Source organism: Trichechus manatus, unplaced genomic scaffold (genome assembly GCF_000243295.1).
Source record: "Trichechus manatus latirostris isolate Lorelei unplaced genomic scaffold, TriManLat1.0 scaffold00064, whole genome shotgun sequence".
Lineage (NCBI taxonomy): Eukaryota > Metazoa > Chordata > Mammalia > Sirenia > Trichechidae > Trichechus > Trichechus manatus.
In genome coordinates, this window is record NW_004444000.1 from 1281750 (window position 1) to 1303438 (window position 21689).

A 21689-nucleotide genomic window follows, 5' to 3' on the forward strand; every position below is an offset into this window, starting at 1 on the left:
CAATAAAATATTAAAAAAATAAAAAAAATAAAAAAAAATAAAAAAAAACAAACAAACTATATTTTACCTGTTTCTTTTTGCTATTTTTTTTTTAACGTAGCTACAGATTTTAAATTACTTATGTGGCTCACATTATATTTCTACTGAACAGTGCTGCTATAAAGTTATTTGATCTCAATAGAATACCTCCTAAAAGTTTTCTACAAACTTGTAGAAATATTAACCACAATATAAAATGTATCATTATAAACAGTTCTGTGACCAAGAAATTATATATACTGGTAGATTATTAATGGTTCCAATCAAGAAAAAAGTTACCTAGACCCAAACAGGGAAATCAATGTCTTATTTCTAGGCTTCTTAAATTGTTAAATGCTGTATTAAATTGAACTATAACAAACAATCATAATTCTTTTAAAAATTATTTTTAACATTAAAATATGCAACAAGAGAAATATTTGATAATTTCCAGTAATGTGACACACTAACGTACAATTAGACAACTTTCTTTCAATGGACTAATTAAAATTCCTTTTAAAAAAAAAAGTGAAAAAGAATACCAGGGACTGAAGTTACAGTACTAAGTGCTAGAAACACTCCTGTTTAACATGTTTACTGACAGAACAATTGCTTAGCGGCTTTGCTATCAACAAAGGCTGACCTTGTTTACCAAACTACAAAGCTAGAACAGGGTAGCACCTCGTGAAGGCATTGTAGGACACTGGGAAGAAAACACTACTCTCTGTACTTTATAGACGTGGGGGTCAGTCTAAGGCATTCATAACTACTCTGAATACAAAACCCAATCCAAACCATCACTTATTAAAATTAATAAATAGTTGTTTCAAAATAAGAAAGTAGTAAGTGCTTGAAGAAAAGTAATAAGCTGGCAGAAGGGGTAGCCCTTAGTACACCTAGATCCTCGTGGCTACCTGTTACCTTCAAATTATTTGCCTAGTCCTGGAAGACATTCAGGTTTGTAATCCATGGTAGCTTCCCATTTTCAATAGGCATTTTTCCTTCAGGAATTTCAACAGTAAAGGTATTTATGAAGTACAATCTACATATGTGAGCAAATCTTTTATCTCTAACTTTTCCTGACCAAAACCACCATCAGCGATCTTTTTACATTTTATTACCTTTATGACCTATTGTTACGATTTAAATAAAAACAAAGCTATGAGTTCCTTCCTTATCTTAAAAACGGGGATAATAGCAGAACAGAAAAGAGATAGCCCAATAGGTTCACAACATAAACTAAGTTTAAGGAGAATTTGAACAGTTAATGAATAACATCGGTAACAAGTATCAATCTGTGTATAGACAACAACAACAAACCACTGCCGATGAGTAGATTTCCACTCATAGCAACACCACAGGACAAAGTAAAACTGCCCCATACGGTTTCCAAGGAGCGGAGGGCGGATTCGAACTGCCGACCTTTTGGTTAGCAGCCGAGCTCTTAACCACTGCGCCACCGGGGCTCCGAATCTGTGTATAGCACCAAAATATTTTAACATCTCAATTTATCTTAAGGCAGGCCCGGTACGGTAGACAGGGCGAGCTCCTCTCGACTGGGGCGCGGTGTGCCTGCCCGAGACTGGGCTCAGGTTCTAAGGCCGGCCTTGAGTCACCGTTTCCAAGAGCGCCAAGAGCGGTCGAACGAGAAGGGCTGCAGCGGCAGACGAAGCCCACGACAGAAGGGCGGGCAGTGAGGGCGGGCAAGGGGAAGGGCGGTCCTGGCCAGTGACCGCCCAGGACAGGGAAGAGGAGCCGCGCGGAGGCTCCTGCCTCGCGGACGCCGGGCCCTGGACACTGCACGCCCCGGGGCGAGCCTTACGGTCGATGCAGGAGACCAGTTGTCTGAGGGTCCTATGGGTAGGCGCCCAGAGAACGCCGCGCAGGCAGCCCAGCTGCACCGTGAGCCGCCAACCTCCGCTCCACAGCATGGTCGCAGTTCCGTACTACTGCCACGGCGATCGCACGCGACCTTTGAGGCGATCGTCCGGCAGGGCTGGACGGGTAGTCACGACTCGGCGCGTCCACTGCATTCTGGGAGCCTCACTCGGCTCGGACACAGGCTAGTTGGCCGAAAGAGCGGAGACTACAACTCCCAGAAATCCCCGGATCCTCGGCTCAAGAATGACGCACACTAAAAGCGACGGGGGGAGGGCAAGCGTGGGCTTCCGGCGCCTTGGGAAGTAAATTGGGGTATGTTTTGCGGAGGTGCAGTGATTTATGAAAGACGGATTGAGAAGGACAGGAAAATTTAGGAGCAGGTTATGCTAGATGGAAACGGGGGTGAAGTGGGGTGGGGGGATTTGAGGCGCTGAAAACACAGTTGTCTGCTCTTCGTAAAAGACCCTCGAGGCTGAGAGCTCTAGTTTCTGGACGCTTTCACCCTGTTTGTCTGCATTGTCTCCATCTTGCTCTGCGCAGGTTTTTGGTACTGTAGAGTTACCCCTTCTGCCTCTCGGTTGATTTCAGAATCATTCGCTCCTCAGCCCCCGCAGAGAGACCATGCCGAAACCCCGGAAGAGGCTGACTGGGGCTGCTGGGCCAGGTGAGCTGAACCTAGGCTGCAAAAAGGCAGTTCTATAAGAACGTTTCTCTAGGACCTGTTGAATATTGTTCACTTAATACTCCCTGTTTGTGGGGAGAATCCCTTGTGGTTTATTTTTCATCCTGTCATCACTAATCGCCCTCCATCTTCTTTATTTTTCCGCAACAAGCCCGTGCCCTGCGTCCCTTCTCTTTGTTCACTTGCGCAATAGCAGTATGTTGAGCGAGAAAAAAAGAAAATTGCAATTTAGGGTGGCAAGTATGAAGGTAAAAAAATACAGTTCCTACTCTCAGGGAAAATGGAAACAGTAGATCAAAGAGTCCAGAAAACCATTGTAGGGGTTTGAGAGGAAGGAGGAATGCCTAGAGAAGGAAGTGAAATTTGGATCTAGCCTTAAAGAATGGGAAGGCTTTCCACAGAAAAAGTGATGCCATTCTTATATTAACAAGCATTGTAAGTGGATGAAGAGCAGGAACAAAGCATTGGAAGGCAACAAACTTGTTATTTACCAACACACATGGTGTTTACCGTGCCTGTTACCTCTTAAGGATCACAAGGAAATTAGTAAGGTGTGTTGGGTTAGAGCACTAGACACTCATGAATGATATTTAATGAATGATACACAAGCTTAGACTCAATTCAGAGGCAATATAGTAGTCATTGAGTGTGGATTCAGATAGACCAGAGTGACAGATCCTGAGCTCAGATCTGGATTGTTTACTGGATGTGTGATCTGGGGCACCTTTTCCAGATGTGGAAATATAGGTTGTTGTGTAGATTAACTGAGTTAGGGTTAGGGACAACATAGAGCTTAGTACAGGGCCTGTCATATAGTTAGAACTTAACAACTGTTAGCTATTGAGTGCCTACTTTGTTCCAAGGACCTTTTCTTTGGTTCTCTTAGGATAAAAATCTGTCTTTGCCATGTCTGAAAACCCAAAAACCAAACCCGTTGCCATCGAGTCAATTCCAACTCATAGCAACCCTACAAGACAGAGCAGAACTGCCCTATAGAGTTTCCAAGGAGCGGTTGGTGGATTTGAACTGCCAGCATTTTGGTTAGCAGCTGAGCTCTTAACCACTGTGCCACTAGGGCTCCCTCTGCCATGTCTACAGGTCCTAAATGATCTGTTTTTTTCCTGCTTCTCTTGACACCTTCAACAAGCAAAAAGGAGGCAGGCCAGTGTAGCTGAAGCAGTGTGCAAGGAAGAAAGAAGTATCAGATGATAGTAATAATGGCTAATATTTCTTGAGTATTTATAATGTCAGGCATTGTTCTGAGCTCTTTGTATTACTTTATTGAATCTTCGTAACTACTCGATGGAATATGTGCTCATTTTCCTCATTGGACAGAACCACCTGAATAAAGGTACAGAAGAATGAGTGAGGGAAGGAAGACATTTATTGACTACTTAATATATGCCAGGCACTCTGTTAGGACCTGTACTTCATCTTTAAAAGCCATCTTGTAAGGTAGGTATTCTTATTCTGCTGAATGGATAATCCAGAAGATAACTTGTAAGTAGGTATTCTTATTCCATTTTTATAGATCAAGAAACTGAAGTTCAGCAGTTGAGATGCTACAGCTATAACTGACGGATCCAGGATTTGAATCTAGGTCTGACTGCAAAGCATATGCTTTTCCCACAATGGAGCATTATTTCTCAGCAGGTATGACAGGCTTTTTCTTTTCCTATTGCAGACAAGAAGGGGCCATCAGGAAAACGTACCAAAACTGGGAACCCAGATGAAACGTCAGCTAAAATGGAGAACTCTAGCCCTCAGAAGACTTCAGCCACTAACAATTGTGGGAAGAATCCAAGCAGCCACTGGCTGATGAAGTCAGAGCCAGAGAGCCGACTAGAGAAAGGTGTAGATGTGAAGGTAAGACCGTGTATCTGTCTCCAATTCCAATTTAAGTTTATTTTTTAAATGAGAAGTTAATATGGAACACCACAGGATTCCATGACCATCTTTAAGAGTGGGGAAAAGGTATTACTATCAACTACATGTTTTGTGAATCTTCTATGTAGGGCCAAAAAAAACAAACCATACCCACTACTGTCACATTGACTGGGACTCACAGCGACTCTATAGGAGAGTAGAACTGCCCTATAGGGTTTCCAAGGCTGTAAATCTTCAGGGAAGCAGACTGCCAAATCTTTCTCTCACAGAGCAGCTGGTGGGTTTGAACTGCAGACCTTTTGGTTAGCAGCTGACTGCTTTAACCATTGCGCCACCAGGGCTTCTTGTAGGGCAGGGTTGGCATATTTTTTCTGTAATGGGCCAGATAGTAAATATTTTAGGCTTGTGGCTCTTACTGTCTCTGTTGCAACTACTCACCTCTGTCACTGTAGCAAGAAAGCAGCCACAGACTATGCATAAATGAATGGGCGTGGCTGTATTCCAGTATAACTTTATTTACAAAAACAGGCATCATGCTACATTTGGTCTGAAGACTAGTTTGCCGACCCCGGTGTAGGCAACATTTCAATCTAAAGTTGCCTTTCTCTTGCCACCTACCATACTCCCAAGTATTTCCTTAGTTGGTATACATTCAGGGAAAGAATATCAACCAATTTTTCAAAAATCCTGGGGAAAATATAATTAGAAATATGATATAAAAAATATTTAATACTTTAGTAGGTGAAATACAAGTAACAAGCAGATTGCTTTATTTTCTGGATTATCCATTCAAGGAATCCTCTATCAGCAAGGATAATAGGATAACACAAGGCTTATTTACATTTGCCCAACATATAAATGGCACTGTGGAGCTACTTCTCAATAAACTACTTAACACCTACCAATCAATAGCACCTCTCAGTGCAGGGAGGGAACTACCTGCTTCCATGCATGCTTGCCAGTTGGCCAAGGATTATTTAATGAATGGCTGTATTTCCTGTTGGTAGTTTGGCATTGAGGATCTCAAAGCACAGCCCAATCAGACAGCATGCTGGGATGGTGTTCGCAACTACCAGGTAAGGGTGTAAGGAGCACGACACCCAAGGCCCTAAATTCTTGCCTTATTCTCATGTCTTATCTAGTAGCAGAACCTTTTGGCCAAGATTGCTTTTTCCCAGAATCCAAACCTAAAAATGTGTTTAATACCTTAATTAGTCTGACTGTATGATATTTACAGATGGCCTGTGCTCTAGCCTGTTCCTGGTACAAATCTGGGTATCCTGGCAAAGGAGACAGACTTTCTTAATGAATTGGGGGAAGCTTCAAATAAGAACTCCTCTAATAAAAACAAACTTGATTTCTGCTAAAAGCTAGTTCTTCCAGATGGTGGGGACGATAGTTTTTATTTCTTCTCCCCTGGGCCAGGCCCGGAACTTCCTTAGAGCCATGAAGCTGGAGGAAGAAGCCTTCTTCTACCACAGCAATTGCAAAGAGCCAGGCATCGCGGGGCTTATGAAGGTAAGTTAGACAGGTTTTGCCTGAAGCCCTTTTCCCTCCAGGGATACTTACTTACCTAGATATAAAGGGGCATAGTTTAAACAGAAGCAATGTTTAAAAGAAGCATTCCTCCCCCAAGGCTTCTTGTAATATGGAAAGATTGCCCTGGCCCTTTCCATATGATAAGGACTAGAGTAAGGCAAGCCATCATTTCAGGCCCACAAACACAGACCTTTCTCCATCTCTGAGCCTTGGTCTCTCACTCAAAAACACGGCTGGTGGTAGCTCCTCCAAGCCAAGAGTTTGAAGGATAAATAACTAACTGTGCAGGTGAAAAACAACAGTGGCACCAATAATACAATAACCATTAACATCTGGTTTTAGAATAGGCTTTTATGACTTGTAAAAAAAAAAGGGTTGATTTCCTAACTATGCTTGCCTTAGACTAGGTATTATTTCCAGATATCTGAGCCCTTGTTGGCTCCACAGCAAGGCAGATGGGTTAAGAATGTGCATGGTAAGAAATGAAAGTTGGACCTGGATTAAAAGTTGGCCGTGGGGATTTCTAAGAGCTGATGTACAGGCAGATGATTGGAAACTTTGGTTTCAGATTGTGAAGGAAGCCTACCCGGACCACACGCAGTTTGAGAAAAAGAGTCCCCATTATGACCCATCCAGCAAAAAGGACAACCCCAAATGGTCTATGGTAAAAACCAGGTCTTCTTCATATTTTGTGAGAGGGGCGGGGTGGGCAGAGAGCGGGAAGAAGAGGGTCTCGGGTGTCTCAGATGAGGAAAACCTGACTTCAGAGCGGAGTCCCAGCCCTGCTGTGGGGGGTCCCCTGCAAGAAGCATAAACACGGGGTGGGCAGCCTTTGGCTGAGGACATCTTTCTGTCCCACACACTGTTGTCATGTAGGTGGATGTACAGTTTGTTCGAATGATGAAGCGTTTCATTCCCCTGGCTGAGCTCAAAACCCACCACAAAGCTCACAAGGCCACTGGCGGCCCCTTAAAAGATGTGGCTCTTTTTACTTGCCAGAGACTCTCAGTTCAGCCCCTGACCCAAGGTAAGAGTGGGCCCTTCTCCTTATCATGCACACCCCAGCGTGGCCCTGTGAATTTCCATTTACTAGCTGGTTAAACTTGGGCAGGTATTTAACCTGACTCAGAATCTTCACCTGTAACATCCATAAGGGAATGAATATGTCCTGAGTTACCCATTACTGTGAGCCCAGTACCTAACAATACTTGACACATAGTAAGAAACTCTATAAATATTACTGTCTCATAGTTATTGTGAGAATTATCTTAAGTGATATGTAAAGTTCCCTTACGAGTGCATGGCATAACGTCCCTGCTTACAGTGAGACACAAGACCTAATTCTTCCCTTTCTTTTTCCCTGTTTTGGTAGAAGAGTTTAATTTTATTTTGAGCCTGGAGGAAAAGGAAGCAAGTTAACTGGGACACTACTGCTGGAATAGGCAAGACACATCTCCAAAGAAGTCAAACTTATATGGCAAAAGAAGGTACAAGGAGATTTGGTTATGTTTACCTGGAGTTGTGTAAATAGGTGGCTTTTGTGTACTTATTTTCAATAAAATATTAATGTCAAAGTTGGAAAGCTTTTAAAACAGCATTGGGTACAGTTTAATAATCCATTGTAAATTCTTTACCTTCAGGCTGGCTGTTGCTGCTCAGCAAGCCTCAGGGCTGCCTCTACCGTCTGCCTTTACTGCAGCTAATAGTTAATGGCCTCTGCAAATACTGGATGCAGAGCTGAGACTTTGTCTGCTAACACCTACTCAAACTCAAACTTCTGTCTTTCTACACTAGCCGTCATCCCCTGCTCCTGAGGTCATCTTGGTCCCACAAAGTTGAAGTCATTAGCTGCTTCAGGAAAAGTTTCTAAGTAGGGGTAAAACCTGAATGCAGTTCCTAGCCATGCTCATCGTTCAGCAGGGGCTGTGTACACTGGCGAGAGCAGGTGTTGTGTTGCCATCAGGGTGGGAGCCTGCCTGAGGTTCTACAGAACAAGACAGAAGAGACCACAGAACCTGGTGAACCATGGGCATAAACCTCCAAAGCCACAGGGCCTCCTTTAATCAGAGAGATAATTAAAACAAGTACTGATCCTCTTTTTTTTTTTAAAATACAGCCACTGAAAAGACAACACATTAAGAAACATGTAAACACTGCAGCTGCTTAATTACAAGTTGCACTGCTTGGTTTAATACCTGTGCGCTGCCAGGTATGGGAACCTTTAAAGGAGGGGGACCACCGTCTCCCTTCCCTTTCATGGTTGGACAGGAAGTAGGGAATGGGGGTAGAGTAAGGGAATAGAAGACATAGCTGTGCACAGCTCCTGGGAGACTAAAAGCAGAGTCTGTCTTCCCAGTTCTCCCAGGAGAAAGGTTTAAGATGTTAGGAAAGTCAGAAAGAATGTGTTGTCAGCTGGAGCAGAGGAACTGATAGATGCTTTCTAGTTAGAATACCAACTATTAACAGGAGGTGACAGCCTCATCTCATGCTCTGAGAAAGGCAAGGAGCAAAGACCCTGCCTCCCTCGAATGCACTAACCCCAACCTTGACAATCCAAGGGCAACGGGATGGGTGACCCTCTTCAACAGGGACTGTATGTCACACCTGAACTCAGGGTCCAGTACAGGGGAAACATGACCTTGGTTCTGCTGCCCCTAGTCAACTGCAGTAGATATCCCAAATGCCCTTCCCTCCAGTCTCAGCTCTGCTCCATGAGCCTGCCCCACCAATGGCCCAAGACTGCACTTATTTCCAAGGAAAAGAGTTCTCATTTTCCACACTAACTGAAAGATGACACAGGAACCAATCCTGCTACTTTCCAAATTAGAGAACTCAGATCACCAAATATTGTACTTACTGGCCAGCGGCATCTGCTTGGTGTTTCTTTAAGGGAAGACAGGCCAGTAGGAGAGTAATTCCTGGTCATTTCCAGATAAGGCAGGTAAGAAAGTCAACACCTTTACTATGCCAGGCGCAAGCACAGTGCAATAGAGGGAAAACAGCCCTCTTCCGTAGCATAACAATACTCACAGGGACTTTTGTATAAGTGTCTTTAAACAAAAAATACCAATGGTCCTAAATTATGGTCAGTCAGCTGGTGAAGATGAAGACAAAATTTGGCAAGCAGAATTATTTTGAAATTGTAGCTGAGACCCTCTCTCTTCCTCCTTAACTTGAAGGAAGAGGGGTAGAGAGCTTGGAGCAATAGTGGGAACAGAATTTCCACGTGTTTGAAACCATGCTTCAATTTCCAGAAACTAAAAGCAAGGAGTAATGAGGATCCACTCTTAGGAAAGCAAAGGAATCCAGGCTCCTCCCCTGGCTCTTCCTAAAGGGATCAGACCCGCTTGTTTTGGGCTTGTTGGGGTGCTTAGACTAAAGCCCTAAACCAACCCTGGCCCCAGGGTTGAAAAATGAGGAGTTCTGTGGTGAAGGTAGAGTTACCAAGCATTAATGTTTCCTCACAGTGGCTGTGGCCCAGCCTCTTGTTTTCAACCCTGTGACCATCCACCACACTGACCCCAGGGTGTCTCAGGTGAAGGGACAATCTTCCAAAGGCCCTTCCACAGGCTGCTGTCCTAAGATGTTGCTGCCAAGAACCCAGTGAAGATGGAGGAGGAAGGTGTCTGGGTTCCTGCACTGAAAGAAAGGCTAGAAAGGAGGTGGCCCGTGAGGACTTCAAAGCACCACATCCAAGACTCCCAAGGAGGCAGCCTCCTGATCTTGAGTCTCCCCTACCACTCCGGATGGGGGCAGACCACCTCAGGGACAGCAGAGGGAGTGTAAGATGTGACTGCCCCAGGCCCTTTTGGCAGCTCAGAATCTCAGGGATATGCTCAGATCCTGTGTCAGGAAGCATGGAGGGACAGGGACAAAGGTGCTTGCTTTCTGCTCTCCTATCAGATGTGAGGCAGCCCTATGGGAGGCCTCAACAGAAGGCTCTTGTTTCCTAGGGAGAGACCAGCTCCCCCCACCTTAGCCACAGACTCTCAGGGAGACTGCTTCCCAACCAAGCCCCTTAGGTTCTTCAGAGAAAAGAATTTAAGTCAAAAACATGATTTTTTTTTTTTTCAGGTTGCATGTAACAGGTCAGCTGAGCAGCACACCCTCCTTCCCTGCCCCCTCTAGCCGCTGGTGTTTGGTAGATGGGGGTGCTGGGGTAGAGGCCCAGCAGCGCCTTGGCCCTGGGCCTACTGCCTGTTGTTGTTGTTGGACAGCTGGCTGGGGGCCCGCACCTCACCCAGGGAGGCTGTGCCCTCGAAGCGCTGTGAGGCCATGGCTGCCTGGTGGGACATGCTCTTCCGCATGATGTCACCCTTCCGCCACAACACCACTTCCTGCAGAATTCGGGGGCGGGGGGCAACACAACACTGTAAGAAGAGGTGGGGGGGAGGGGACAGGCTTCCCAGATGCCCCCCAACTTTCTCCCAGAGAGTTGTAGCAACAAGCTCTGCTTCTCTGTCACCAAGGACAGCAGCTGCTCATACGTCCCTGACACAGGACTCCTGATGGTTGAGCAGTAAGGGCGGGACAGCTGCAGGCTTAGGCCTGAGAAATAGACCCTGGGTAGCAAGAGGGAACCCTCGTTCTTGCTGTGGGAGTCTGGGTGACCAGACATTCTCACTTCAACAACAAGTGGCACAGCACCTAAGAGCTCTCTCCCAGGACTGCCCTGCTGGGTCTGTCAGAGTGGGACCTGATCTTCCGCAGGAAGATGCTATTCCTGTTGTTGCCCAGGGCTCCCAGGGCCTGTGTCCCAGGCCTCACCTGCTGTTTGAAGTAGCGCCGTTCTTCCTCATCAATCAGCACCAGGTTGAGGTAATAGCGCACTGAGAACTTCTTGTTAATGTCCCGCATGGTGGGGGTGAGCTCGTACCCCGCCAGGAAGAGCCGGATCGGGATGGACTCGCCTGTCAGGGTGATAGGCAAAACGAGAGTCAGCAAGGGCAGAGGGGCCCCCTTGACCTTAGCCGAATTGCTCTCTGACCACAGCAGGGGTTGCCCACTGAACACGGCATGGAACACTACAGCAAAGGCCTCTGCTGCCCAGTGGCTGCTGAAGCAAAAATGTGACACTCCCACTCCACCACAGGTAAGCTGCCTCTTCTCAATGTCCTCACACAGACCAATGAGTAGCCATGAGTATTAGCAACACGGAGATATTGTCAAGCATCTTTTAATCACAAGCAATGTGTCCAGTTACTGGGTTTTCAAGAGGCAACTGCCAAAACCCAGCTCACTCACCATGTCACCCAGCAATTTCACTGCCACCTCTCTCTACCCTCAACTGGCATATGCCACCCAAATACAATGGGTTGGCACTCTAGTATGAATTGGCAAGGCAGTGCAGTGGTCTGGAAAAGAGAAAATCCTCACTCTGGCCCCAGTTGTCTACTAACCAGCTGTATGACTTCTGAGTAAGTCTGTTCCTTTTTCTGGACCTTAATTTCCTCATTTGGAAAACTGTGGAAGCAGACGGTGTAATATTTTAGGTCCCTTCCAGCTCTAACATTGTGCCTTTCCAGTATAACCAAAACCAGTCCCACTGCCGTTCAGTCGATTCTGACTCATAGCGACCCTGCAGGACAGAGTAGACTGCCCCATAGGGTTTCCAAGGCTGTAAACGTTTGTGGAAGCAGACTGCCGCGTCTTTCTTCCGCAGAGCAGCTGGTGGTTCAAACTGCCAACCTTTTGGTTAGCAGCCAAGTGCTTTAACCACTGTGTCACCAGGGCTCCTTTTTCTAGTATCGGTGGAACAAAATTAGGGTGGTAATTCCAGTGAGAAAGGCCAAACCTACCATGTAGTCTAAAGCTAAATATAAATGATTTGCAAATTATCTTCTGTTTTGTTATTATTTCTTTTGGTGCCTCATTTCTACAGGAAAAATGACAGTTGACAGTACTTGCACAGCTGGTGAGAAATGGAACATCAGCTGGAGTCAGGAGGACTGGGTCCCAACCCCCCCAAGAATCTGCTGTCGGCATCCTCAGTGTTGCAGGCTGCTCAAGCTATGACACACCTCCTTCCACAAGGACTGACTGGGAATAAATGGAATAGAACCTTGGAAGAGCAAGCACTTCAAAATGAAGATATTCTTCATCTGTTGCTGCAGACCCAATGGAGAACATAAATGATTGCTACTCCCACATAATAATTTTCAACTCCACTCATCTCAGATATAATGTTAGCTCCATCAGGGGAGAAGACTGTTTCTAAATCCCAGTGTTCTCTTCAGTACCTAGTACTGCTGGCCAGAGTATACAGTGGTGCTCATTCACACTTAGTGAATGAATTGTTTCACCACAGCTATGAGTCAGAATTGACTCGATTGCAACAAGTTTTTTCTTTTTTTTTGGTATTACCTGACAAAAACGAGGATTATGCATTAATTTCTGGCTCTCAAGCAGCAAAGAATATCCGAATGTCAAAAGGGGAAAAAATAGCAAAATGTTCGAATTATCTACTAGACCAATATTTTTCAAGCAATTAACATTTTTTTAATAGGCATAACTCTTGAAATCTTTGTGCAAGCCCAACCGATACACTAGGTCTAAGGAGAGTTGCTCTGGTGAAGATGAGTGGGGCCCTGATACTTCACAGACTCAGCCGGCACCTTTTCCTCTGTCCTGGGATCCACAATGCACCACTAGAGATTAAGGAATTACGCTAAGAGGGAAACCCAACTTGAAGGATACAATCCCCCAGGCCCCTCCAAAATTCTGTGAAGGGCCTGGGAGAACGCGAATAGGGGCTGAGGCTTTCTGCCCAGTTGTGGGGTCAGGAGCTCACCTCTCACGGGTGCCCCATCCATGATCTCATACTTGGCGATGGTGTCATTCTCGTGATAGACATTGGGGCCTGTCCCAGTTGTCTCCCGCTTGATGATGTCTATCTCCATGTGCTTGATCTTGATTCGCACCAGTAGGAAGTATATCTTCCCTACAATGACATCTTTCAAGTGGTATCTGGGGAAGAGAAAGTTGATGGAACCAAGGTGTTTGTTCAGGGGTTGACCTTCAGTGCCTTTACATGCCGTTCTGGTTTCAGTAGTGTATTGCCATATACGTTTGTCTAAAGGTAGAGTCGCAGCACTAACCCACCCACTGTCCTGCTTGCATTGTTGTTGCAGTGATTTCCCTGTATTCTTTGTCTGAGTCCCCCATCCTTCCATCCCACCCAACTCAAAGGAAGTTTTCCCTGAAGGTTACTTCCCCTCCAGGAAGGATCATGTTTGTTCACCTAATCTGTCTCCTCAGGGGTTTACTTCCTTTCCACCTTTTGTATTTGTGTATGTGTTTTTAGATACTCTAATATACTGAGGGGGCCCTGGTGGTGCAGTGGTTAAGAGCTCGGCTGCTAACCAAAAGGTTGGCAGTTCAAATCTACCAGCCACTCCTTGGAAACCCTACTCTGTCTTATAGGGTCGCTATGAGTCAGAATCAACTCAACGGGTAATGTACCGAGTGACCAGGTCTCTCCCTTCCTCTCTAATCTCCACGTCTTTTAGGAACTGAGCCTAGATGGCTTGCAGCAGACAGGACCTGTCTGCTTGGGCCTAACAGAAGAACAGGCAGGAGCAGTAAGTAAATCAAAGGTAAATGAGTCACAGTTTCCAATGGCACTGCCTGCTCTCTGGGCTCTGCTCAGCAGTGCTTGTGCTCTGTGAGCTGTGAGGAATTCAGCTGCGTTTCATAACCCTTTCTGACGCTTTGAACTTTTACCTTTGGGTCAGTCAGTAAGACTGGCAGTCTGAATGTACACAGCCCTGTATTACACATGGTAGGAAAATATCAAAATCTTTAAACCTGAAACTTAACAGTCATAGGACATGAAATGTTGGCGGGGACTTCAGAATTTAATTTCCTTACATCACAGGTAAAGAAAAGGAGTTGAAAGAGGATAAATAATGCAATCCAGGACTTGAGTAGGGGGTAGAGACAGGTGTGAGCCCAGGTCCCTAACTCGACTGTGTTCTTGCCACTATTTCATATCACCTTCTGCTTACAATCTAATTGGGAAGACTGCAGACACTACGAATAGGTAACTGAAGAGCACTTATCAAACCAACATGTCCGCAGGAGAAAGATGTGGCAGTCTGCTTTGGTAAAGACTTACAGCCTCAGAAACCCCTTTGGGGCAGTTCTACCATCCTACAGGGTTGCTATGAGTCAGAAGAGACTCAACAGCAATGGGTTTGGCTTTTGGTTAGGACAATTATATCATTTCTAGAGGGATGCTTAGAGATCATAGACTCTAGAGGTCTTCAAACTTAAATAAACCAAAGCTTCCTTTATTCTAAATGGAATCTTAAACAATGCATAAACATACACACCGTAGATAAAAGAGCTGTTCTCATTCTTCCCTGCTCCTCCTTTATAATTTCTGTGGCAGCCCCTATGATTGAAGCTCATTAATCTGGCCCAAGCCCCTTATTTTTCAGATGAGAAATCCAGCCTTAACCCAACCCTTTCGTGGCAGAATGAGGGCCTCTTGGGTCCTATGCTCTTCCTGTCCCATCACAGAATCATGACTTTCACTTAGTGCAGTCTGCTCTGGCAAGACAGCACCAGAGTCTGGAAGTGTGCAGTCCCTGACTTGCACAGAACTAACTCTCTTGCACATTATATACAGACCCTTAAAGTGACTTTTAGGAGCTCTGGTGGTGCAATGGTTAAGCTCTCAGCTGCTAACCGAAAGGCTAGGGGTTCAAACCCACCAGCGGCTCTGTGGGAGAAATAACCTGGCAATCTGTTTCCATAAAAATTACAGCCTAGGGAACTCCATGGGGCAGTTCTACTCTGTCGTATAGGGTTGTTATGAGTCAGAATCGATTTGATGGTAATGGGCAACATGAAGCTCCATCAATTTGCATCTGATTCAGTCCTAGCTTAACCTCCCTAGATAATTATTCTACAACCTAGAGGCCCAGGACACTTACTTGGATTTATTGTATTCAAATTCAATGTGCAGACAGTCCTCAATCCCAACTTCCATCTTGATGGAAGAGTTCAGTTCCGGGTATGTGCTGAGTGTGTGAACGACAATGTCCATCTCTTTGACAACATCGTTGAGGCGGCGGCTGATGGTGGCTCGAAGAAAATACCTGTAGGAGGCGGACTAACATGAATGAGCACTTCCAGTCTCCAGATGCTGCCTAGATATAGGCACAAAACTGACCTCCCCGAGAGAATCCCTTACAGTAGGTCTTGGGCTTGGTATCCCTTTGAGAATTTACCTCTGTGGACCCACCTCCCAGAAAAAAATGCATACATGCACCTATATAGAGAATTTTGCCATTACAATTCCAGGGAGTTCAAAGACTCTTCCCCCAAATCCCTTTTTGGAGCCCATGACTCTGGGTTAAGAACCCTGCTTGATGTGAGAGTGATGTCTCTGCTCTATACTCCAAAGCATGTCATTCGTATGCCTTTCAGGACACCTGCGTGTCCAACCATGCGTTTGTGTACAGGTTTTATTTTATTTCTAACTCCTAGCTCTTTGGGTGCAGGGATCTGTCTCACTCACATATTTGCATATCCATTTATTTAAAAATTACACATCAAAAAGCGTTTTAAAAGTCCCTCATAGTTAAAGGAGGGAATAGGGACTGGAGAAATTAAGTCATCTAATTTATTCAGCAAGCATTACTGAGCCCAATCCTGTGCTAGGCAAAGGATGAATAAGATACAGTCTCTTGGGGAGCTCACAGTGCACTGAAGGAGATGGGCAAACAAACAGAAAAAATAGAACATACGGAAAGTGCTAACAGATACAGAAATCAAGTGCTACAGGGAGGGAGAAAAAGGTACTCCTGGAAAAGCAACAGAGGTATGAAAGGACCTGGCTTGTCTGAGTAACAGGGTCTGGCTGAACCCAGTGTACTTGGGGAGGGTGCTCCTGTGGTTGGGAACAAGGTAGGAGGAGACGGTTCATGGCCCTTGAAGGGTTTCCTATGACAAGCTTGGCCTCCAAGGCCAGCCATCTTATTTTTGCCACCACAGCATCCCTGTCTCCGTGAACTAACTCTATGCGAATATCGAACCAGGGAGAAAACACCCCTTTAATTACTTTTCTTCTACATAAAACTTGGTTAATCCCTGCGCCTATCAACAAACATTACTGGAGAAAGTTATAAAAACATGGTACTCAATCAGCTCCCCATTTGGGCTGCTATGCCATGTGTCACTGACTGCGTCTGGGCAATCCTTTTATTCATATTAGCAACATCCCTGTCACATTCCCCAAAACATTTGTTCCAAACCCTTTTCTCAGTGCTCTGGCTCCCAAGCCTGCCCTTCCCTCCTGGTGGATGACACTGCCTTCCATCTACCGAGCACATGCACGTGCCCTCCCTTCTCTGCCTCATGCTGTGCGCACCTAGGGCCCAGAAATGTCTGTATCCTCACTCATCCTCTTCTTCTAACAGCACTCTTATTTTTCAAGACCTTCAGAGTCAGCTGGGGGCTTCTAAAACTCCTGGTGCCCAGGCACACCCGACACAGCTGTCTGGAGAGGTGCTCAGGCATCAACCTTTTTTAAAGTTTCCCAAGCAATTCTAAGGTGGAAGGAAGCCTTGTTGAGAGTCAGTATTCTGCACCTTGATCCTGGAATTTTTCCAATTTTATCTACATACTCAATCTCTCTCCTGCTAAAGATTTCTTCCTTTGGGCTTATGAAAGGTCCAGAACTCACCAAAAATACTCTTGGGGTCGCTGCACTCTGGGCCTACCACACTTTCTGTTTTCTTTCAGAGATGGCTGTCACAAGAGGTCCTCTCTAACTGCTGCAACTTCCTCACCATTGCTGCTCTTGACCTCCGTCTTCTGATCCCCCACCCAACAGAAACTGCTCCCTGAAGGTAACACATGGCCTCCTAGCTGCCAAATCCATAGCTCTTTTCTTGGTGTCAATTCTGCATTAGACATAAAACTCTTCCTTCCTCCTCCTTGAAAGACACTTCCCCTAGCTCCCCCAAGAGGACGTTACCCCAATCCTGTTGATCCTGGCACTTCTCTCCCTGGGTTCTCCTCATCCTCAAAAAACTTACCAGTTACTACCTTTGAGCAGATGCCTTCTAAGGGTAGATTTCTAAGCTTCCCCTTGGGTCTGAACTCCAGGCTTGCGTTTCAACTGTCTGGTGAACTTCTCACCTCTATGTTTTGCCAGTGCTTCAAACTCATTTCTAGGTTTGGATAGATCATCTTATCTCCAAATCATCTCTTCCTCTTGACAGCCCTCAGTCTTCATCTCCACTGCCGCAAGTCTCCAGTCATTGTAAATTCTGTTGGTGTCTATCAACTTCCTCACTTTCTGCCTGTTCCTATTGTGTCCAAGAAAGTAAAACCCTTAGGGCCTCATAATAGCCTTCCACTTTTTGTCTCTACTCTTCCCATCCATCAAATGCTACACACAGACTCTAAGTTAATCTTCCAAAAGAACCATTCCCCTGCCTAAAACAAAGGTAAAACCCCACACCATCTTCTCATGTTTCCTCTGCCTGTGAGGTAGGACACAAATTCTTAAGCTGGAATTTACATCTTCTAAACTTTCTTAGCTAATTTTCTCTTCTTTAGCTCCTTCTCTCAACACAGATCCCGTAGTCTTCATCTAATTTTGACAGCAACACTTTTCTTTCTGACAAAAAAATACTTAAGACAAATTCACTGCAAAAAATAAAATTGAATAATAACCCCACAGCCAGCTCACTGCTGCTCCCTTCTCTAAATGCAGTTATGGAACGCTGTCTGTCTCTAGTGCAAGTATTCTCACTGCAAAGATTAAAAAGACCTCCCTGCAACAATTTGCAAAGAAGAGCCCATAAAATCTGTTCTGTTGGAAGAGGGGAGACCAAGGAGAAAAAAGAATAAAAGTGTTGCCGTAGTCAGCAAGCCATCCATCCTACACCAGGCCTTCAGGTGACGACAATGAGCTGATGTCATGAGATAGCACTGAGTTGGAATCAGGTGTCCAGAGTGGTGTAGGACGTCCGCTTCATCCAGCATTGCACATCATCTCCGGACTAGACCTAGGCAGTCATAAATACTCCGCATTTTTTTTTTCCCACCCAGAGGCCCTGGAATCAGTCCCTATCTTCAGAGTTTCTAACACTGGAACAATAGGCAGTCATAAATACTCCGCATTTTTTTTTTTCCCACCCAGAGGCCCTGGAATCAGTCCCTATCTTCAGAGTTTCTAACACTGGAACAATAAAAATAACCCTATATACTCATAAGGTGCTTACTAATTTCCAAAGAACTTATCACACTATACTACACTTTATTTCCTTACCACCCCAGAGAGGAGAGGACAGATCTAGAATTAGAATCCAAATCTATTACTCATTTTCCAGTTAGAAAGGTAAGTTACAGAGCATCAAAAAACTGCTCAAGATTATGTTGTGAACTGTGTGGCAGAGCTGCACCAAGGAGCAGCACTTCCTGACACCCAGCCAAGGCTGGAGCGGGAGCCTGCGCATGCCAGCTCACAAGACCCAGTTGTGAAGTTTTCAAGAACTGTCACCTGTCATTAAATACAGCTACTGTTTAACATTAAACTACACAAACTTATGAATAAGTGAGTTATATGAAATACAAGGGTAACACATACTCAAAGGCATCACTTCCTAATTATTTTGCTACATATTTTATGGTTACCTATAGCTCATGAGGGAGACTGGTTGCCCAGTGGTTAAGAGCTCAGCTGTTAACCAAAAGGTAGGCAGTTTGAATCTACCAGCTACTCCTTGAAGATCCTATGGGGCAGTTCTACTCTGTCCTGGAGGGTTGCTATGATTCGGAATCGACTCGATAGCAATGGGTTTTTTGGTTTTATGCTCATGAGAGGAGCCCTGGTGTTGCAGTGGTTAAGTGCTCTCTGCTCATAACAGAAAGGTTGGTGGTTCGAACCCGCCAACCGCTCCACAGGAGAGAGATACGGCAGTCTGTTTCCATAAAAATTAAAGCCTTGAAACCCTATGAAATGGTTCTACTCTGTCCTAAAGGGTCACTATGAGTCAGAATCAACTTGACACAGGGCTTCAAACCCATTCATTCCGGATGGAACCCCTGCTGAGAATTTGTATTTCTAACAAGTTCCCAGGAAGTTATACAAATTAAAAACCACCTGAGGATCCTGTTAAAATGTAGACTCTGATTCAGTTTATCTAGGGGTAGAAATGAAAAGTCTCAGTAGGGGTCTGAACTGGAATGAACTGGTTTGGTTTTGGTTTATGCTCATGAGTGTATTACGTCTAGTGTATCTCCATCATGGTAATACTGTATCATGGGATGCCAGTGCACATCTCTTCCCAGCTCTTGTACTCAGGGACGTCACACTGGTACCTTGAAATTGGCCATCACAGGAAATGCTTTGAGCCAGGTTTTTTTTCACTCCCAGAGAGCCAGACATTAAACATTTTACCAGCACAGCACTGCTCTCAACTCTCTTCCTTCTGTCTGCTGATCCAATACCCATATAAATATTCCCCAGAAATGAGGACTGCCTCAGGTCCTCATCCACATTAGCAGGTTCCTGGGCAAGCATGGGGAAGAGGTGGACACAACTTACCGTAGCTTCACGTTCTGCCCTGTGTAGGATTCATACGGCTTCTCCACGTGGGTGAATTCAAAGTCAAAGGCCTGTGACTGGGTGATCTCTCCGGGCCGGGCCAGGTCCTTCACCAGGGACACAAACTCATGGTGGTTCCCACGGTCATAGTAGAGTTCTGGAGAGAGAGCATCACCCTCCTCTATCAGGCCCTAAGCCACATGGGGCCAGTGAGGATGCACTAGGCTGGGAGGAACCTCTCTAACAAAAGACTTCCATCAGCGCCTTCTCAATCCACTAATGGTAAGGACCTCTCATCAAAAACAGACCCTTTCCAGCCTTGTTTTTGGACTCCCTCTCTTTTCCAGACACCCTAGTCCTTCACTGTTTTCCCCATATGCTGATCTCCCTATCATCCCCCTTCCCAAATACCCCTCTGTTTTATGTCATGAAATCCAGTAGCACAGAAAGAACCTGATCTAACCGTGCTCCAGGACATAAGGACAGGACTTACTAAGGGATATGTAGGGAACTCATAAAGAGCCTGGGTGATGCAAGCAGCTTGTGATCTCCTGCTAAGTGAAAGGTTGGCAGTTCGAGCCCACCCAGTGGCTCTGCACAAGAAAGGCCTGGTGACCTGCTTCCGTAAAGATTACAGTCAAGAAAACCCTATGAAGCAGTTCTACTCTGTAATACATGGGGTTGCCATGAGTCGGGGGCCGACTTGATGGCAGCTAACAATAACAGGAAACCAACTCAGTTATCAAAAACACTACATTTATTTAAACAACTTTTTCTTCTTTTTAACATTCCTAACTTTTGAAACCACCACTCGTCTCTCAGTTTGTCATACTGTGGTGGCTTGCCAGTTGCTGTGATGCTGGAAGCTATGCCACTGGTATTTCAAATACCAGCAGAGTCACTATCATGGTGGACAACTTTCCGTGGAGTTTCCAGACCAAGACAGACTAAGAAGGACCCTGCAAACTACTTCTAAAAAAAAATTGGCCAGTGAAAATCTTATGGATAGCAGTGGAACACTGTCTGATATAGTGCTGGAAGATGAGGCCCTTGGGTTGGAAGGCATTCAAAAGACGACAGGGGAAGAGCTGCCTTCTCAAAGTAGAGTCGACATTAATGGCATGGATGGAGTCAAGCTTTCAGGACCTTCATTGCTCATGAGGCAAGACTTAAAATGAGAAGAAACAGCTGCAAATATCCATTAATAACTGGAACATGGAATCTATGAAGTATGAATCTAGAAAAATTGGAAGACATCAAAAATAAAATGGAACACATAAAGATCGATTACCTAGGCATTAGTGAACTGAAATGGACTAGAATTGGCCATTTTGAATTGGACAATCTTACCATCTACTATGCCAGAAATGACAAATTGAAGAGGAATGGTGTTGCATAATATCCATACACCTACAAGGAAGATCAATTATACAACTATTATGCAAATTTACACACCAACCACTAAGGCCAAAGATGAAGAAATTGAAGATTTTTACCAACTTCTGCAGTCAGAAATGGATCAAACTTGCAATCAAGATGCACTGATAATAACTGGTGACTGGAATGCAAACGCTGGAAACAAAAAAGAAGGATCGGTAGTTAGAAAATATGGCCTGAGTGATAGAAACAATCCCAGAGATTGATGATTGAATATACAAGACAAACAACTTCGTCACTGCACATACCCTTTTTCAACAACATTAACGGTGACTATACATGTGGACCTCGCAAGATGGAATACACAGGAATCAAACTGACTACATCTGTTGAAAGATGATGGAGAAGCTCAAGATTATCAGTCAGAACAAGGCCAGGGGCTGACTATGGAACAGACCATCAACTGCTCCTGTGCAAGTTCAAGCTGAAATGGAAGAAAATTAAAACACGTCCATGAAAGCCAAAGTACAACCTTGAGTATATTCCACCTGAATTTAGAGACTATCTCAAGAATAGATTTGACACATTGGACACTAATGACCAAAGACTAGATGAACTGTGGAATGACATCAAGGACATCATACATGAAGAAAGCAAAAAGTCATTAAAAAGACAGGAAAGAAAGAAAAGACCAAAATGGATGTCAGAAGAGACTCTGAAACTTGCTCTTGAACATAG

General features: G+C 44.9%; 3 protein-coding genes across 9 annotated transcripts in view; 1 reads left to right on the top strand and 2 right to left on the bottom strand.

Moving 5' to 3' along the window:
* Positions 1–2051, bottom strand: part of ACAD8 (acyl-CoA dehydrogenase family member 8) — a 34976-nt gene extending 32925 nt beyond the window's left edge. Inside the window, exon 1 of the mRNA XM_023734030.1 lies at positions 1841–2051. Within this exon, the coding sequence (XP_023589798.1) occupies positions 1841–1949 (109 nt within the window). The 5' untranslated portion in view covers positions 1950–2051. The remainder of the gene's footprint in view (positions 1–1840) is intronic.
* Positions 2052–2154: 103 nt separating this feature from the next.
* On the top strand, positions 2155–7578 carry THYN1 (thymocyte nuclear protein 1). 6 transcript variants are annotated; one of them, XM_023734032.1, is made up of 8 exons: positions 2155–2211; positions 2488–2563; positions 4266–4447; positions 5476–5544; positions 5894–5986; positions 6576–6671; positions 6884–7034; positions 7380–7578. In XM_023734032.1, exons 2-8 carry the CDS (start codon positions 2521–2523, stop codon positions 7424–7426), a joined length of 681 nt encoding a protein of 226 aa, XP_023589800.1. In that variant the 5' UTR covers positions 2155–2211; positions 2488–2520; the 3' UTR covers positions 7427–7578. The 6 variants fall into 6 exon arrangements, with proteins under 6 accessions (XP_023589800.1, XP_023589801.1, XP_004379366.1 ...); XM_023734033.1 differs by having other exon boundaries at positions 2191–2211; positions 2440–2563; XM_004379308.2 differs by lacking the exon at positions 2155–2211 and having other exon boundaries at positions 2323–2563.
* Positions 5979–21689, bottom strand: part of VPS26B (VPS26 retromer complex component B) — a 32757-nt gene continuing 17046 nt past the window's right edge. Inside the window, exons 2-7 of one of the 2 annotated variants that reach the window (XM_023734031.1) lie at positions 19575–19731; positions 14947–15111; positions 12798–12973; positions 10775–10917; positions 10243–10344; positions 5979–6041 (exon numbers count right to left, since the gene is read on the bottom strand). In XM_023734031.1, the coding sequence (XP_023589799.1) occupies positions 5979–6041; positions 10243–10344; positions 10775–10917; positions 12798–12973; positions 14947–15111; positions 19575–19731 (806 nt within the window). Of the gene's footprint in view, positions 6042–10047; positions 10345–10774; positions 10918–12797; positions 12974–14946; positions 15112–19574; positions 19732–21689 lie in introns of those variants that run through there. The other variant, XM_004379310.2, reaches the window with a different exon arrangement.